We start from the raw sequence: 19,520 nt of genomic DNA, 5'->3' as shown, positions 1-19,520 counted from the left end.
CTAGCTTTATTTATCATGTCCACAAACCTTGTGTTTTGATTTTAGTGGGTTAATGTTGCCTATACACGTTTTGTTGACACTGTATACACCGGTGTTGTGGCCACCTGTCCCTTGTGTTGCCTCTGAATGAACGAAAAAATAACTTTACAAAGAACTAATTTCTTCTCTTTGATATTCAACACAACCTTTCACTTCTGAGTTAACCCACGACAAACAGGGACATTTTAAGAAATCCACACTAAACAGAGGGGCAGCGGTGCATTTACATTTGTATACGTTTACGGCATTACTCCCTTTCAAATTCATGACACGCGCTCGCCAAGTGCCTGTTAATCTCTTTTGTTTTACGCACGCGCTAAACATTTTCGAATAAACTTTGAGCTGCTTAAATATCATGATCTTGATCGTGTGGGACTTTATAGACAGAAAATAAATCGCAGTTTGTGGGACTTAGCAATGAGTATTTTCCCCACCGTTTTCGAAATCGTTAAAACCATTAGATCCGTCATTAGGCAAATTACGCTGACCACAATGTCCCGTTTAGCCTAATAGCTAACTGACCAAACCGATTTACATGACTACAATAAATCTGCATTATTAACCTACTCATAATCGACTAGCCGAGCGCGCGTTTTGGACTCTTTTAGCTCTGGTAAAAGCTTTGGCTACATTGGGTCTTATGGCGCATGCAGTGGACACCTTTAGCCCACTTAAGCTCGTGTGTATTTTCCTTTACGCGCAGATAAACCAGCTGATATCAAAGGCAAACGCTGTCCGCTTTAAATCCCTCCACTGGATCTCTCTACTGTGTGCTCTTTACTATGCGAGCAGACCAGGCCCCGCCCCCTCCCTGCGCGTCACCGGCGAGTAGTGCACGCACAAGTCACTCCCCTGCCTACTTTTAATAGCTTTGTCATGTGATGGAAAGCAGTTGTAAGACAGGTGCCCTCGGTTCATTCTCGGCGAGGGGCAGCAGTCGCCTGTGTGCGAGCGAGTGGGAAGCGTGTGTGGATTTCTTTTTTACTTTTCTTTCTTTTTTCTTCTTTTTTAACCCTTTTGCAAGGACCGTCATTCAGTGTCTGGATGGCGTGGGACAGGTGTAACCAGGACTCGGTGTGGAGAGAAATAGAGGTGAGAGCATCTTTGTAAGAAAAAAAAAGCGACTTCTCTGTATCTGTGTGGACTGTTTCGTATTGGATCCTTGGACTGCGCTGACTCTCCCTCACAGTGGTTCGCTATATCTGCGCTCTGCTGTGCTGCTGCTGCTTAGTGCGCGTCTGGATTTGAGGAGTTGAGGATGCGGGAGATATACACGCAACACGGGAATATGACAAGCGGAGGGGACGGCTTTTCTTCTCAGTTACAGATGTAGTTATGATATTTCGTGCACGGGCTGGGACTATCTCTTCCTATAGGATCTCTCTGTGTTTTTGAGTGGATTTCTGAGCTTTCCACGCGCACCGGTGCCAAAAATGACTGAAATGTCTCAAAGTCAGGTATTTGGCTTGCCACTTACGACGACGATAACAATCCCTTTGATGTGCAGCATCGTTTGTCCACTTTGCACGGAGCAATGTTTGGCTGTGCACAGGAGCAGTATAGCCTTATACGGTTCATCATCCCCGGCAGAAGGCAGAGCGTAACGCTCCATCCCATTGCCGATCCCCACTGTATCCTGTGCGTAAAAGCTTTTCCCATCACGGCGCACATCAAAAGGATACTTATTCGTCTACTCACTTTGCTTTTCGTGTTGCTTTACAAACTGCACATTTGCAATACGCAGCGTCATTTAAATAATTAAAAGTAAGGTGCATCTGTAAAGGCAGAGGAGGAGGCTGTGCGACTTTGCAAACGTAATTCTTGCATTCTGTCTGTAAAGTGCAGTCGTAGATCATTGTTTCTCCTGCACTCATATTCTCTCGGAGCAAGTGCTTGTATGTGCCAGGCGTGCGTAAATCACAGATGCGCTTTTGCTGCCGCTGCTGCTGTGTTCGCCTCGCTCATCTGTCTGGCGGCGCTATTTCATTAGTTCAAGCAGTCCGGGGACATAATTGGGTGTAAGACAGTTAGACTCTTTAACGCCGTTACGTTGATCTTGCGTTTTGGCATATATTCTGTGGAATGGAAACTAAAACACAGAGACGCGACGTACTCACGCGGATTTGCCTCTCCTCTGAGCCTCGCGTGCTTATGCCATTCCGCGGACAGATGAAGTGTGACACCGGTGTCTGAGCGGTTTTGCCTACTTGGCACGGCTACTCTCTCATCCCTTGCACGCGCAATGAGCCAAATGCCTCGCTACATTGCCAGTGGATATCAGTCGTATATGTGTCTCGCTATTACAGCTTGTACTCGAACTAATAAAAAGCGTGTTACAAATGAATCCTGTCATCCCGTGTTGTCCTGCGTGTGCCTGTGAAAACCAAAGCTCTGGTGTGAATTGTGCTTGATAATGGCTTAAAAGTTGCCAAAGTGCGGCGTAAACTGTCAAATTTGCCACATCCAAACGCCTGATTGAGACCAAAATCTTCCCCAAGGCTCCCGTCTCACCAAAAGAGCGTCTATTATTATCACCTGAAGCTGTCTGCACTTGTTGCCACCTCCCACGTTATCCCGTTATGCCTCTGCCTCCGGGACTCTGGCTCTTCATTTTCAGCCCGAGCGGAGCCGATGATTTGCGTAGGGGAGGGAACGGTAGCAGCTGCTTCGTACAGGCACACATTGGCTAAATAACATGAAAGTAGCTGGTGAATTAGAAAATGTCAACAGGCAATAGCGTTTAGGGCATGCACCATGACGCTGAGTTGGGGAGATGTTGTGGGTGCACAGTACGTTCTTCAGGTAGAACAGTTAAAGTGTAAAATACATGATGTCTTCATGATATTAGTAAGATGTTTGTGTAACCCTGTCTTGATGAAATGTGCTCAAAAGCTTGTATGGTTTATGTGCTTCCCAGTGCGCTGCCTTGGTTGGTGAAGACCAGCCCCTCTGCCCTGACCTCCCTGAACTTGACCTGTCCGAGCTGGACGTCAGTGACTTAGATGCAGACAGTTTCTTGGGTGGCCTCAAATGGTACAGTGACCAATCGGAGATCATTTCCTCGCAGTATGGCAACGAGGCGTCCAATCTATTTGAGGTAAGGTTGCTTTGCATGTTACTTTATTTTTGGTATTTTTATGTGTGTCTTTATGTGTGTAATGTGTAATTTTTATGTTTTGATTTATCATATTGTTAAATACCAGCCAGTGCCAGTTTACAAACAAGTTTTCCTTTTTATTGCCCTCAGTACAAAAGAGGAGATAAGAGTGCAATGATAAGAGCTTGCAGACCTTTGTCCCTTGTTTGGATCCTGGCCGCCACTTTAGGCCCCCTTATCAAAACATTTATTTCAGTTCGGGTTCAAGCAACGCGGCATACATCAGACAGAATAGTAAACTCTGTACCATGTTGCAAAACGCCTCTCAAAGGTTACAGTGTAAAACTTAAATCTTTGAATCCTGCTTTCTTTTTCTCTCCCTACCTCCCTATCCGCTTCCTTCCCATCTAACCGTGGCGTTCCTTTTCTCACCGAAAGTCCACAGAGGGCGATGATCCGACCAGGGCCATAAAACCATCAGTCTTGGGACTCTGTTGCGGTCCCCAGTTCATTATAGGCCTTTATCAGTGGCAGAGATAGACAAGAAAGAGGTGAGATTGGATGCTTTAGCCATGCCTCGGGAGGGAGAAAAGAAAAAGTGTTTGTACCACTGGTCTTGTCATGTTTTTTGGCTCCTGTTTGTGACTCCGAAGCTGATAAGGGAGTAAATTCTTTCCACTTTTGGCCTCCACAAGATCAGCCAGCACCTTTTCTAGCTCCCCTTTCTACCATAGTACACACATACACAATACTAGGATAGGCCTAAGTACTTGTGCTGCGACTGCTCTGCTGTCGTCTTAGAGTGATATGGCTCACAGCCCAGTGAGTAGCTCAGGGGATGGATATAAATACCAATAAGAGTGTGTGCATGTGAGTGAGGAGGAGAGCCGGGGTCTAATTTAGGAACACAATGGATGGTGCAAGGCCAAATTGTATTGAGTTCATGCAGTGTATAGGCAAAAAAGACTCAAATTGGGTGCTTTCTTAATCGTTTGATGTGATTAAGATTCAGATCAGATTCTTCCATCTAAGTCAGCTAAGTCTGTTGATGCATGATAAATTAGAAGATAGGATTCAATATAGAAATTATTGTTTTCTTGCGGGCATTCAGACGTTCGCAATGGTCAAACCAGGAGGGGATAATCAAGTTTGTATCTCTACTCTATTAATCTATTATGTTGTAAATACTTCAGCCAATAAAACTTATCTGTATTTTTACTAGCTCTCATGTAAGACTTGTAATCTGATAATATTATGCTGCATTTTGTTAATACAGGTGAGGTCAAAGGTCAAGCTAAATATAGGAATTTCCTCTGCTGTTGCAAACCATGAAGTTTACAGTAATTTCAATAAAGTATTTCATCTTTTGGTATGTTTGCAACTGCCGTTTAGCAAGCTGACATGTTGGCATATTCACTAAGAAGCCATATTATACCCGAGCTTCTAATCAAGACTTCCAAAGCCCGTAACGCATTTGCCTGACCAGGGAGTTTTTTTCTTTTTTTCTTCTCTCCATCTTCGGAAAGTTTCAAGTCACCATATGAGGCGTTGGGTTCATCATACGGCAGGACTGAGCTAATCCCACTTAATCTGACAGGGGGAAAGTTTGCAGCTCGCGAGGATCACAGGGCTGAGGATGCAGCGCTGACTTCCTGCTCCCTTTGATTGGCCCCTGCTCACACCAACGGGAAGCGACCAATCACAGGGCCAGGATTAGAAGACGCTCTAACAACCTATTAAGCCATATTGTAAATTTGAGCGTATCACTGTCTGACATGCAAGTTGGGTTTATGTCAGATGCCCTGGTGCTTTTGGTGTAACTTGGTACAATTTCAGCATTTTTTCAGATTTTGTAGTTTTGAATGTAGAATTTTGGATGTAAATCTGTTTAGAATAATGTCATTAACCAGATTGCAGTTTAGGAGATGCAATAAAATATATAATTATTATTATTTTATTATAATTTTTTTAAATTAATTAATTTATTAATGTTGTTGCTACAGATCAGTGGTCATATATAGTGTATGTTAAAGCCCCTTGTTATGCATAATTCACACTACAATGCACTGTGGAACACATTATCAAGTTGGTAACACTTCCCAGAGTAACACGTCTAACAGCTGGGTGCAGCTGTCAGGACAGGGCCCCTCTTTTATGCCCCAGTTGAGAATAAGTCTGGAAATGTTTTCTTCATTATGGTGAGTCAGCTGTGGAGGTGATTTGCATGTCACAAAGAAAACTACTGATGTTTTAGGCTTCTATTTTAATGTGACTCTTTATCGTAGTAATCTTTTGTTTTCTTATTCTCTATCTTCTTTAAAAATCCCTGTCATCCTAATTAATCATCACAGTTTATGCACACTTGCACAACTTTCAGAGGCCTGACTGAAGTTTTGCCACAACTAGCGCACCAACCTTACTTCCTGGTTTGCAGATAATAAAAATGCTTTAGAATCAACAGCACACAACAATATCATTTTAACAAGAGCTGCTTTTCCAATATGTTTGTGCTGGGGCAAAGCAGATTATACTTTATTACAGAAGAGCAGCCCTTTTAATATTAGATCATTGCATAATATTGTGAAGTGTATTCTAGTATGTTATGTTCTCTAAATGGGAGAACTTGGAGTAGCGTCTTGGCTCACCATGCGTCCCCTGGCTGGCCTTTCGTTCTGTCTCCTGCCACTGTCCAAACTGTTCCTGACACCGAATGTGAAGAATGGTACCCCTCCGCCTTAGCTCCCCATAAACCGCACACCTTCCTCAAATACATGCACCCAAATAACAGGTCCTGGCCCGGGGTGAGCCTGCCTGACACCTCTTCAAAAACGGGCCCGACCGTGAAAGTCCGCAGGCTATTTTGAGCTACTGTTGTTAAGGGGCGTCTAACTCCCAATAAGTTCCCAGTGTACTGCCAAAGATAACGGCACAGAAGCGTGACCGAATGTCTTTTTAAACCACTGGACTGGCGTTCTAATGTCACGTGGGAGAGAGGAGTGCTGCTGAGCTTTTGTTTTGGAGTGTGCTGAGGGATTCTAGATCACCATTCAACACGTACAATGATTAAAAAGTTTTTGCAGTTGCTGTGCAGAAGATATTGATTGTGCCGCTCAAACTGGATCAGGGAGACTGTAGTTACGATGACAGACAGAAGGAGACAAACGAAGGGTTCCTCTGTGTCCTGGTCAGCAGTAGAATCGGGGGGTTCACACTTAACACGCTAATTTAGAGCCTTTTATGGATGTGAGCGCACAACCACCCCCTACCAAGTTTGTTTTGCTGCTTTAAATCATTTTAAATGTAGTTAACCACTGTACTGATTTATAAATCCTAACATGGAATTATTTTTTAATTATAGTCTAATTTTGTACATTCGTCGAGACTAAAACAAAAATCTTTGAGGGAGCTATGGGGGTGCATTGGCCTTTCTACTGGAGGTTAGAGCCCCTCAAACCCCTGTGGTGCCGCCCCTGGGTAGAATAGTGGTTGAGATGATAGTTATGGAAAATTGATGCTTACAGTTTTGTTATTTATTATTAGTTTGTTTTCATTAGATCCTGTTTGAGTTCATATTCAACTGTTCTTTATGCAATGTTTTGAGTTTTGTTGATCTTGAAGTTTTTTTTTTTGACATTCTGAACATCTTGTGATCACCTCAGGAGTAGATGTTGCAGCATTAGTGTATGCAAAACCAAAGGTATTAGTATGCTATTAATCAGTCACTTTTATGATCAATAAAAAAGATTAACTAGTAGCAGCGCGAGAAGTGCTATCACGTCTCCTTGAGGAATATTGTGCAATAATAGTCATTTTGATAACACTTTTATAATGACCATACCTTAATTAGCTTCAATAAAACATGGACAAATAATTTGGACTTAGCACCTTATTACATACCTGGAGTGTTTTGGTTTTAGTCTTCTCTCAAACAGAAAACACTCTGTTCCACCTTGTGATGTCATCATGGTAAGGAAGAGCTCTGTTGTGTTTTTAAACTGCACACACCTTCACTAGAATCATTTGGTTGATATTAATCTCTAGAGAGTAGAGTACTGAGCTTTACTAAAGATAAAAGGCAGCTGTTTAAAACTACCACTGCATGACATCACAAGGTGGAACAGAGAATTTTGAAATTTGGAGATATAAACAGACTAATAATAAAGGATTACTTAAACATGTGTGAATGAAAGCAAAACACAGCTCTGGGTAGGGCTGTGCCAGAAATGGAAAGATTGATAGATTGTGATCTCTACTTTGGTCAATCTTGATGATAAGGCAGGTGCATTTTCACCAACAGGTCAAGAGCCAATCATGTGGCAGTAAGAGTGCATAGTGCTGACGAGGATCCACTCTCTTGTTTAGGAAAAAGCAGCTTGAGCCACAGCGTGTCCCTTTGTCTCCTCACGTGTTCACAAGTTTTGACTTAAACCTGCATAATTTGAAAAGTTCAGTGTGTCTCTCCCTCTGCGTGTGTCTCTCCCTCTGTGTGCACAGTGCCGTCAGTCTGACCGTTCCCCCTGCTCCTCTCCTCACCTTTTCTCCTCTTTCTCTCCTCTGGTGCTTCTCATTTTTATAACCCAAGTTATGGAAAGTAAACGACTGTTTTCTTGCTGTTTATGAGTGAAAGTTACGTCCTAATTTAGTGCACAGACATCGCACGTGTTTCTGTTGATGTGTTTCGGTCTATGCATTTAGGTTTAATGTATCTGTCCAAACTTTAAATGTGGATTTCTGCAGAAATATTTGTCAAACACGAACTAAAGACTGTAGTGATCCTGACATTCCACTCTTTATGAATGAAGTCTACATGTCTATGTTTTTAATAAGACTGAAGAAGATCGTGATTCTTTTTTCCCCTATTGCCCAACCCTAACTCTTGATATATTTTTGATAAGGTAATAATGTTAAACACAACTAAACACAACTAAAAGCTCACAAAACGTCAGTTCTGTGTAATATAGAACCTTTAAACCTGAAACATTCTTAATAAACTACATATGCATAATGCTTAAAGTCTTCACTCATACTTTATTAAGAAGATGTATAGTTATTGTAACATAGAACTGTAATTTTAGCTGTATAGATCTGCTACGTACCTTCTACTGTTTCTATTTTTAGACGAGACAATATTCCAGAGAAAGGTGTAACCCTGTCATATAAAATTGAGGATAGCATCTCTATAGACGACAGATGCATGCTAAAAAGTGGGAAACGTCTGGACTGGTGCCAGGATGAGTGAAAGCCGGGGGATTTGAAGTAAAAGGTTATGGGCTTTGCAGGTAGTAAAATCAAAATACCAGGGCTTAAAGCATTAGCGGATGATGTACAGTGACATGTGAGGAGCATATGTGGTCGGCCATGTTGGGGTAGGCACCTCTCCAGCAGGACGTGACAATGGGCCTCTCAAAAGCATTATGGTCTTTGTTTTGCTCGTTTTGGGACAGATGCTCGGTAAGCAAAGCAGATTATATTGATTGGGACATCTTTAGAGAGCTTAGGAAATGACTTGCGTGAAAAATGTAGGGTATATGGAGAAGAGGGTGTAGCAAGGATATTTGCTGGTGGTTTGTAGATGCCTGAGAGATTTCACAAACATACACGATGAGAGGAAAGAGTGTAAACAAGACAGATTCAAAACTAGGGCACACGATATAATGTTTTGTGTTGCGATTAATATGAGAAGAAACATTATAATTTGATGATTATTCGTGATTGTGGACCCTAGAGATAGACCAATATTTCAGGTAGCTGGACCAATTTTTTTTATTTTCTGCCTTCGGTCTCCATCACAGGCTGATAATTTTGGCTGATGTGCTGCTCAAAGAATACACATAAACACTTCAGTGCGAAAAGATAGCTGCACAAAATGGGACAACACAGCTCTCTTAAAGGTTTGTAGTGAAAAAAGGGTATGTGAGTGAGCTTGTAATAAATTTAAATAGATTGAATTTTGCGTCTTAAAGGTTACAGTTACTACTTTTATTGCCTTTCTTAGTAGTATTGTTATTTGGTTCCTTTTATTACATTGTGATCTAAACAATAATACTTATCAGTTCATTTTAATGACTCATCTAGACATCCCTACTCGCTTTTAAGAAGATAATGTAGCTAGTTAGTAAGCAAAGTAAATAATATTGATTAGACCAAACATTTTTTTGTGGTAGCAAAGATAGCGTTTGTTGACACTGTGACCAAAGAGAACACAAACCCGCCCACTTTCCTTTCTCCCGACACATACACATATACAAAAGCCACCCTTATTGTCCCTGTTCCTACTCCCTCCTGAATGTTTATTTTGCAAATGTATTCTGACATTTCCACGCCCGCACCAGTTCTTCAGCTCGGTCTGCGACACGTGTGCGCGCATTACCATAGCGCACTGTATAAAATAATATTCTTCAAGTGACTCCTTATTAGAATACCCCACACCACACATTTCCCCTCATCTCCCTCCTCCTCTCTTTTCTGTCAGTGCATTCTCAACCCGAGCCCCTTCTAACAGACTGGCGGCGCTTCCTGCACAAATGAGACGCGCGCTCAAGATGTCCCAAGTTGTGTTGTCTCACAGCGTCTGTCAAATCCACTTCACAACAAGATTGGCGATGCACTGTTGGGGGCTCTCCCTTCCTCCCGCTCCCCACGGAAAAGCATTTGTTTCTGGTTTAACTTGAAGATGCAGCAGCTAAACAGATGTATTTTGGACAGCGTTGGCTACAAGGAGGAGCCAGAGGAGAAGGGATGAGGGCAGGACTTGGCCAAAAAGCGAGTCTGTGTTCTGTTTTGGTTGGCTCTGAGGTGTTGCTGGAATGACTTGCTGTCCCCTTTATCACACTTCCATAGCTCCCAGTGGGCTGTGCTGCAGATGGACCCAGCTGAACCCCTGTCCCCTCTCATCACTCTGTCCCTGTGTCATACAGCTAAAAGGCTGTTTATATGATACACTTGTATGTATGCAGCAGCGGTTTACTTGGGTTGATTTGGATTAAAATGTATAAAAATAAGAAATTATGGCAACTATTTATTCTTGGTAGCAATAGTAGAAGCAGCAGTATAGTTAAAGGTTGTTTGGGAACAAATATAGGAGTAGTTTTAGTAGCGGTAGAAGTGGTAGTAGTGGTAGTAGTGGTAGTAGTGGTAGTAGAAGTAGTAGTAATAGTAGTGGTAGTGGTAGTGGTGGAGGTAGTAGTAGTAGTAGTAGTAGTAGTAGTCGTAGTAGTAGTAGTAGGTAGTAGTGATAGTAGTACTGGTAGTAATTGTGGTAGTAGTAGTGGAAGTGGTAGTAATAGTGGTAGTAGTAGTTGGTAATAGTAGTGGTAGTAGTAGTAGTAGTAGTAGTAGTAGTGGTAGTAGTGGTAGTAGTGGTAGTAGTAGTAGTGGTAGTGGTAGTAGTAGCAGTAGTAGTGGTAGTTGTGGTAGCAGTAGTAGTAGTAATGGTAGTAGGTTAAAACTAGTGGGAGTTATAGTGGTAATAGTACTAGGCTAGTGTATTGTCTTGAATACTTTGTGGTTCATGTACACATTATTGTTCTGTCTCTTGTAATGTATTTTTAGAGCAATTTAAGGTGCTCTATTACCACTTTATGATTTCACTTCTGAATACATTAAAAACTGTCAGTTGTCGTGTATCCAGACTACAAGGCCAAATGAAGTTTTGATTTATTGTGCAAACAGTGCCAGAGACAGAACCAGCATTGATCAGATCTTAATCAGAGTGTTGTTTTGTTGTAATTTGTGTGTATGTGTGTGTGTGTGAATTTGGTGAGAATGTCTATTTTTAGCAGCGGGGTAATCTCTGCTAAGAGCCTTTCAGGGCCGTTTCACTTGAACCTGGCCAAAATACTAAGCCAATAATCCACCCCACAAACTGTAACACATAGCAACGAGGCGGCGTGATAAGACCTGCCTCCCCCCTTGTATTATTTAATAGTGTGCTCTTTGAAACGCAACACGCGAGGAATTCTTTATCTTTCAGGTCAAAAAGATGTGATGTTTGCATAGAGATAAAAAAGACCTGATCAAAGTTGGAAATAAAAGCACGGATGAGGTAGTAATACTGCTACGGTGAGATGGAGGAGGGGAACCCAGACAGACAGACAGGAGGAGAGAGGTGGAGGAGAGAAAAGGCCTTCAATCAGAGAGAGATATGAGTGATAGTGAAGCGCGATTAGTGCTAGGCCACAGGCAACTTCCTCCATCCAGGAAACAGCCATCGATCCTGGGAGAGTGTAGGTGTGCGGAGTGCCTGATGAGCCTGGAGCCGGAGCTGCAGCCCAGTGATTGTGAATTCATAGTTAGACATGGTGTGAAAGTAATCCAGTTAAATACTATGTTCTGTTGCTTTGGAAATTGGAGCTGTGAAGATTTTGTGTTCGGTACCATGATAAGAAGCTTTGTTATGCGCACTATGTAAATTTTCTAGTGGAGGTTTTATCTGTTTGTGTCATGGGGATGTTATTGCATTGCAGACGAACTTCTATTGTGATATTAAAATTATCTATCTTCCATTTATTCAAATATAGGCGTTCTCACAGAGGAAGTTTGCAGTACTGTGGAACATTCCCGATCTGTGTTAGAATCTTGTTTCCTTATTACAAATAGACTTGGAGTTGTGTTTTGTTTCATTCACACGTTTAACACACAAATTGTGCATATTTAGACTGAGTAGAACATGAAATTGCAAAGAAGAACAGAGCATTTCGAGCTTTGGAGGTGTAGATATACTAATAATGATAAAGGATTTCTCAAATATGGGCATGTTTTTGAGCAAGTAACGACATTATAATATGGCTTAAAGCTCACAAGAGTCAGATGTCTGTAATATAGGACCTTTATTTAAAAAAAAAAAAATTAGCTCAAAACCCCTGCAGCATATTTATTTACGCTCCCTTTCGCATATGTACTGTACATGTGAAGCACTACTTGAGAGTGTAATTTGGAGAGCTTTGTCATCCAAGCAGAGAAGAGCAAGCCTTCCCATTTGGAGTAAGCTGTGTGATGTGCACTGCATGCTTATAGCTTCAGCTTATACTTCCCCCTGAAGCATTTAAGTCTTCACAGGCCTCAAATAGTTCAAGAGGCTCTCGGAGTGACTGGATGACTCACTCGCCGACCAATCAGAGGAGAAGAAACAGGCCTTTGCTCATCGCCTTCTGAAAACCGCTACTTCCCTTTACTTGTGCCGGGACAGATGAGTGGATGTGCAAAATGAATGCGCAGTGTTGCCTAATTTGGTTCAGTCGTTCAATTCAAAGTGAGGAAATATATACTGCTCAGACAGCGGGAAATCATTATAATATATGTAGCAGACCTAAAGGAGCACTGTGTAAATTTCCGCCTGGGTCTACAGGGGAGCTGAAGGATGCACTGGAACCTCATTTAAAAGTGTTTGCGGTCTCATTTTAGGCAGGTGAAATAATGACGCTTAAAGGTGCATTGTGTAACTTTTCTGATTCTTTTCTCCATGGAGATGTTATTGCTTTGTCTGGAATGGTTCACAGTATGGTATTAAACATTTCTATCTTCATGGAGACCAAACCAGGACAAGTTATAGGTCAGATCTATGGAGAGGCAACCCCACTCACAGTAAGAAGTCAACCTGTTTTTCTAGGTATTTTTGAGCTTTAAAACCACTTGTAATTTAGCTGTTCAATGCCATACTCTGGAACATTTTCAGTAGATGACAGAAAAAAAGACATAAAAAAAGTTACATAGTGCATCTTAAACGGAGGAGTATTGTCTTTGCACTCCCTGGAAATTTCCATGTTCAAACAGTGATAGCAGCTAATAGCAATAACAATAAAAATGTATTTGAATACTAAATCGATTTATATTTAATGCCTTACTGTGGAAATTTTCCAGCAAAGCAAAGACACGTAGTGGGTAGCACAGCGTCCACCAGAAAAGTCACTTAACGAAGACAGCAGCAGTTTTTTTTCATTCTTTATCGCTGTATCTTATATTTTAATTAGATTTTCATACCAAATAAAATCACTTATTTCTTGCATTATTCGTGAATTTGGACTCCTAGCTTAGTCAAAAAATCAATTATGACTTATAGTGGGGTAATGCAAACGCTGTATTTCTTACCTGACGATTACTGCAATAGTTTGTGTAGCCGTGCTAAAATTAATTTCCTTCGCTGTGATAGTTTTTGACCTCTGCAAGCTCCAAAATTGTCTATTTCTCAGTGAATTCCTTTGCCAATTATTGGGTAGAATTGCGAGCCAACACTCTTTTCTTTAGTGTTGATTTGTTTGACTACATGGGCCAAGCCGGTACAGATTTCCAAGTGTCTGGGCTTTTCCTGTAGTCGATGGCCATTGATCTTTACACATTTGGCACGCGTTGCACAGTCTTGGAGCAGGTGTGGTCAGCTATATGTAAAGTGTAAAAAAATCTAACAAAAAGCTACATGAGAAGAATCCACGAGGGAGCAGATCAGAGAATTCGATATTGATGTTACAGAGAATTCCTTAGCTTTCATTTTTCTCTCATCCAGGAGAGATAGAGGAGCACTTTGATGTTCCTTTACCAGGTGCATCCTCGTAATGTTAGATTCAAGACTACATGCGAATCAAATGTGTGTGAAGTCCATTTGGCCCACGTGCCAGCCATGCACAGTAGAAAAGATTTTAAAAAAATCTTTGATAACATCCTGGCAAAGTCATGACACGGGTAAGTGGCGGACATTTTGCAGTAGTGGCAGCGTATACCTGGACCGATCCATGCGCAGAAAAGTCAAGGTAAAAGATAATGCGTTTATTCAGTAATCAGCAAATAGCTTTTGTACAGCAGGTGAGTGGTGAGGCCGGTGAAGGCTTGATAAGATCGTTTGCTTTCAGGTATTTCCCTGTCGCTGCAGAGTGCAAATTGAAGAGGTGACCTTTTTATGCCGTCATAGCAAAATGGAGTGCGTTTTTTACCTCGCTATTTCCATTAGCATACAGTTCGACGAAGGTTCTCTTACAATATGACTGAGTAGCAAAGAAAGGCTATCTAATCCTGGGCAGGAATATGTCAAGTGCCCTCATGATGTACTTTTCAACATTTATCCAGGCTTGGGATTGGCACAAAGTGTACAGTGGTTTGTGTATTGTCTATTAAGAAGAGTAACACGCCAAAAAAGACATGAAATTTACAGTATAATTTCTGAAACAAACTAGTCTATAGTGATGATTCTGCTTTTTTGATGCTTAATTGTACAGTCCATTCTCATATGTGTCAACCAAGACTTTCATTTGCTTATTTTTAGGGGTGCACTGATCCAGTTTCGATACCAGTGCTGATACTTTGGCTGCCAGTACTCAATATCAACCAATACAACGGCAGAGACTAAGTTTTGTAATCATTATTCATCATTTAACGTAACTACTGAACAACTTTTTGGTGTTGAGACCGACATTGTCCAGTAAATCATCGTTATGCAAATTTATAGACCAAAACGGGGTATCAATTGAACCGATATCGGCTGAACTGATATCCAGTCTATAAAAATGTTCATTATCAGCACTGAGATCCAATACCAGTATTGTATCAGTGCATCTCTAGATAGTTGTAACAATTGACAAGAAAAGTAGTATGAATTGTAGCAAAAGTGGTATAAAATTGGATATCGACTTAACCAACATGGACTGAACCGATATCCAATCCATCAAAACTTTCAATATCGGCACTGATGTCCAATACCAGTATTGTATCATAACACCCCTACTCATTTTAGCACATTTCAGATTAATGTGAAAATCTGGTCTGATTATCTTTATGGGTAGAATCCCCGCAAATCTCCAGATATTGTCCCTAGTGTCCATATCGTTCTCGAACATATTGCAATACCTTATTATCTCGGACGCACACAATACATGGATATGAGAAGCCTGCATTGTCTAAGCTCACCCTTGTATCTTGTCCACTCCATCCTGGCTCTCCAAGCGTTGGCGGCTTTCCGAGGAAGACATTACAGAGACAAATGAAATGGAGGAGAGCATGGATGGGCTTGGCAGGGCCCGAAAGGTCATTGGCTTCTGCCGCTGCTTCTGCTCGTGTCCAGGAGCCTGTGTCTGTGGGAGCAACAGAGGATTGTAAAAAACGAAATACTGATCACTGCTTTCTTTGCAAATATATGTAAATGTCAAGTCCTTAATTGCACAAAATCATGACTGGCATTACACAAACCTCAGTATTATGACTGAAACTAAACGCAAATGGAGTAGGCTGAGTAGCAGTAAGAGCAGTAGTAGTAATACCAGTAGTAATGTCACAAAACTACCATTTTATCCTCATTTCATTAAAAAGCCAATACATATTTCTGATTTAATACCACTATGATAATAAAAAGGTATGAATAGGATGCAGTTTTCACCACAAATGAATTGTAGTTTCTTCAAAATCTTATACTAGTTTTGATACAGATTAAAATTTCAATCAATCAAAAACATTTTAGTAAAGGTTATCCTCTCTTATGTAAATGTTTTTTTCACTATCTTGTATCTTGTTTAGATTTTTACTGTCAGTTAGTATCTCGGTATCAATGTTTTGTCAATCTCAATTAGTAAAGTGGAATTTTGTTGACATAGTAGGAGAATTTGTAGCAAAAGTATTAAAATGGCAGATGTAGTAGCAATAACACGCTATGGTAAATGGTAAATGGTTAATGGTCACATTTTTATGCAGCACTTTTCCACCTTCAAGGCACTCAAAGCACTTTACATCAAGGAACCACTCACCCATTCACACACACATTCATACACCAGTGCACGCAGAACCTGGGGGCGAGGTGGGTTGAGTGTCATGCCCAAGGACACAACGACAGCATTCATCTGTGGGAACTGGAGAGCGGGACTCGAGCCACCTATTGTACAAAACAAAACAAAAAAACGAAATATGATATCACAGTCATTTTCTACTTCTTCAAAGCTATACTTTTTATATTTACTGCGATTTTAAATGTGTTGTTTCATACATTCAGCGGTTGATTTTCGCCGGGGCTCGTGATTTTGTCCGTTTAGCAGCGTGTGAAGTAAAAACAGTCGATTTCCCCCTGGCCTCCCTCTGTTCCTCCAACACATTATCAACAGTGTAACAGTGTGTTCAAAGACCCCTTGCTTAGTGGTGCACATTCAGAGCTGCCGACTTAAGCAAACAGCTATTTGCATTCCATTAGGCGGAAAAAGGCAGAGGGAAGCACCATTCCTCATCCCATCTCGCTGAATATTCCAAACATGAGGATTTTTTTTCCTTTTTCTTTTTCACTTCCCCCTCCCGCTGTGATCGCCACGGTGAGTCCGAGCAGGAGCAATCACAGCAATCAGTGTTTTGCCGTACCAAGTCGATCGGAGAAAAGGAGGTAGCCAAAACAAAAGTGTGTGTGGTCTGTTATTGTTGTACTGGTGATGCAGTGACGTTAGTGAAAACATATACTTGAGAGTCAGCTGCTGTAAGGGAACAACAGGAGTTCAAAACAGGGAGTCACTTGTACTGGCTCTGTCAGATTGCTTACCTGGTTGGAGATTGTTTAGTTAGCTGTTTGAGAGTGTCTGAAAGCTGCAAGCCTTTATTGAGACAGACTTAAGCAAACTTTATTGATACACAAGGGAAATTTGGATTTGGGGATTTGGACACAGTCGCTCACACATCACAATATATTATAAAACAAAGAGCAACAATATAAATGGTCATAATGAATGCAAAATAAGTAGCAAAATAGCAAGAGACTCGTGTGAAATAATAGGCTCCGCTCAATTTCATTTCTCTGCGGCAACTAGGTTAGGAATCACAATAGGCTAGACAGTTTGCAAAAACCCCGGAAGTGCGAGTCCGGGCACCAGCCAATCAGTGAAGAGCCATACATTCTGTGTTGGCAACAATTCCAGAGATTGAGGATTTAAAGCCAGAACAAAGAGAGTTTGGTGAATTTTATCAAGGGGAAAGACATTATTGCCCTTCTTCCTACTGGATTTGGGAAAAGATTAATATACCAGTTAGTCCCATTAGCTGGCGCATTACATACGTCAGAACCAAATAGCAGCAATTGGTTAAATGAAAAAAGTACGCACCGACTGTCAAACAAACGAATTCTAACGCTGCGAAGACAGACGGTTTCTACGAAGTAAAACTGGCTGATGAATCAGGCTTATGGAATTGCCAATATTCCTTGAAAACTACCACTCCTTGACATCACAAGGTGGTATAGAGCATTTTGAGCTTTCGAGATGTAGACAAACTAATAAAATTGTTGGATGAGCTACTGGGTCCAAATCATTTCCCGTGTAGATCAATAAAGTTTGTCTAAGTCTAAAAGATAACTCAAACATGTGTGAATGAAACAAACTCAACTCTATTCTCTTAGCTTGTCTAGTCTCAGTGCCTCTCTCCAGACTCCAGTGATTGATCACGACCAAATAGCAGCGACTTGTTAATTTAAAAAAGTAAACTCCTACTGTCGAGTGAACAAATAATCCTAATGCTGTGTTTTCACAAAGTGTGTCACACAAGGCTTAATTATATAAATGTATATGTACAAGTAAAAATAAAATATAGAAATATAGTATTACAAATGTATCTCTCCAAATATATGATTGAAAATAATAATATAATAATAATATAATGTTTTTCTTGGAACCAGATCACGATTTCAATTTGATTTTGATTGTCTCTGAAGAGAGAAATAGTGAATCACAATAGAAAAAATAGCACATATGTAGCTACAGGAATGAGATCATAATTCGATTTTATTCCCATATCACCCCCACTGAGTATTCTGTCGACCTGTGAGTCGTTCTTTGTGAAGTGTGCAGAAGGATTGTATGATTCTGCCGTGTTCAGATTCATTGTTTGACAGTAGTTGGTTTATTTGCAGTACTTTCTTATTTTCTTTCAAGCTTTGTTTGAAGTGTTTTTTATCTTCTCAAAGGAGCAATCCGCACTTTACTTATATTTTATTTTCCATATAAATGAAAATTCAACCAAGTCAAGTCGGCCTGGTAGCAGTTCTGAAAAAGAGCTGTAATCTGTGAAAAATATTACCTTAGAAACCAACAATTTCCTTTGGTTTTCAGGTGAATTGTTGTTGTTTTAGATATTTCTTCATACTTTTATTTGCAGCTTTAGAGAGAGGCAAAAAGGTGTGAGTGAGTGATTTTTGACCCATAATGCACCTGGGAAAGTATATGAAACCATGTGACAAAACAGCTGATGTCAGCACATGTACGGCAGGGGGTTTTGAACCTGCTACAGCGGAGTTACCAGTCACTGAACAGAGCCGCTTACATCCCCTGGGCAGCCATCTTGGATCCTACGACCTATGTCAACATTTTTTCCTCCTTTTCTCTTTCTTTCTCTCCGTCTCCCGCGCTTGCTCATCTGATCGCGCTCTTAACTGTCTCAAATGGTCCCCCGGAGATGTAGTGTCTCAGGCCTTACTGCAGGGGTGGGTGGGTTTCTCTCAGATATGAAGCGCACGTAGAATCCCAAACAGTACCAGACATCTCCTTCATCTTCATTCAAAGCACTTTGCCATTTGTATTTAAAGCAGAGGTAATGGCAGTGTCGGGATGAATAACAATTACGTGCTCAGATTTTTTTAGTTTGGATGGACAATGTATTGTAGATGACAACGCAGATAAAAGTAATATACGGGCACTTCAACTTGCACTATGTCACTTTTCTTGTTGCTATGGATTTGTTCTTGCTTTGTTTGCCATGAAACTTATCAACGTTACATTATTTACGCTAAAAAGATTGAAAACGTGCATTCTTACTGAGAGTGGGCTCATCTCGACACATATCTGACTGACTGAGAAAGATACGTTTAATGCCATACTGTGGAACATTCAAGACAAAGCAGTAACATTCTCCACCAGGAAAGTTAGATATTACCCCTTTACTTTTAAGTTTTTTAAATATACTTTTGGAAGTTCTGCAAGTAACTAGTTGTATTCAAATCATGATGCTTTTTTCATACAAAGCATTATTTTGGAAGGTTGCAGTAATTCCCATTAAACAAAAGCAGAGAAGCAACGATCCAATATCAGTGTCGAAAATTGGATATTGATACTCACAAATTTGCTGGACTGGATATTGGATTGGATTGATTTAATAAGACTATTTACTGGTCATTAGGGATGTAACAATAACCGAAATATTGTGATATCGTATCGTCACAAGTTTCTTTGCTTAAATGCATGGTTTTATAGTTGCAACAGCTTATGAACATTCGGAAACATATACATATCCCATGATTCATTTCAGTGCAGAAAACAGGAAGTTATATGCTTTTTACTTGAATTCTTGGTATTGTGACGGAAACAATTCACACCAAAATCTTGTCAAGGTATTTTAAAAGCAACAAAGTGTCCCATCTACAATTATATTATCCTTTAATATCACA

At 40.7% G+C, this 19,520-nt stretch overlaps 1 protein-coding gene across 3 annotated transcripts in view; it reads left to right on the top strand.

The window, feature by feature from the left end:
• The first annotated feature begins 981 nt into the window (after nt 1-981).
• The window catches only part of ppargc1a (peroxisome proliferator-activated receptor gamma, coactivator 1 alpha), a 57,098-nt gene continuing 38,559 nt past the window's right edge, over nt 982-19,520 (top strand). For all 3 annotated transcript variants that reach the window (XM_055156669.1, XM_020923853.2, XM_055156668.1), the window contains exons 1-2: nt 982-1,131; nt 2,957-3,136. In XM_055156669.1, coding sequence (XP_055012644.1) covers nt 1,084-1,131; nt 2,957-3,136 — 228 coding nt within the window. In that variant the 5' untranslated portion in view covers nt 982-1,083. The remainder of the gene's footprint in view (nt 1,132-2,956; nt 3,137-19,520) is intronic.

This window comes from Boleophthalmus pectinirostris, unplaced genomic scaffold, assembly GCF_026225935.1.
Source record: "Boleophthalmus pectinirostris isolate CB_2022bp ecotype Guang Dong unplaced genomic scaffold, ASM2622593v1 HiC_scaffold_20, whole genome shotgun sequence".
Taxonomy (NCBI): Eukaryota; Metazoa; Chordata; class Actinopteri; order Gobiiformes; family Gobiidae; genus Boleophthalmus; species Boleophthalmus pectinirostris.
Note: the sequence above shows the minus strand (reverse complement) of the source record. Positions and strands in the feature narration are given on the sequence as shown.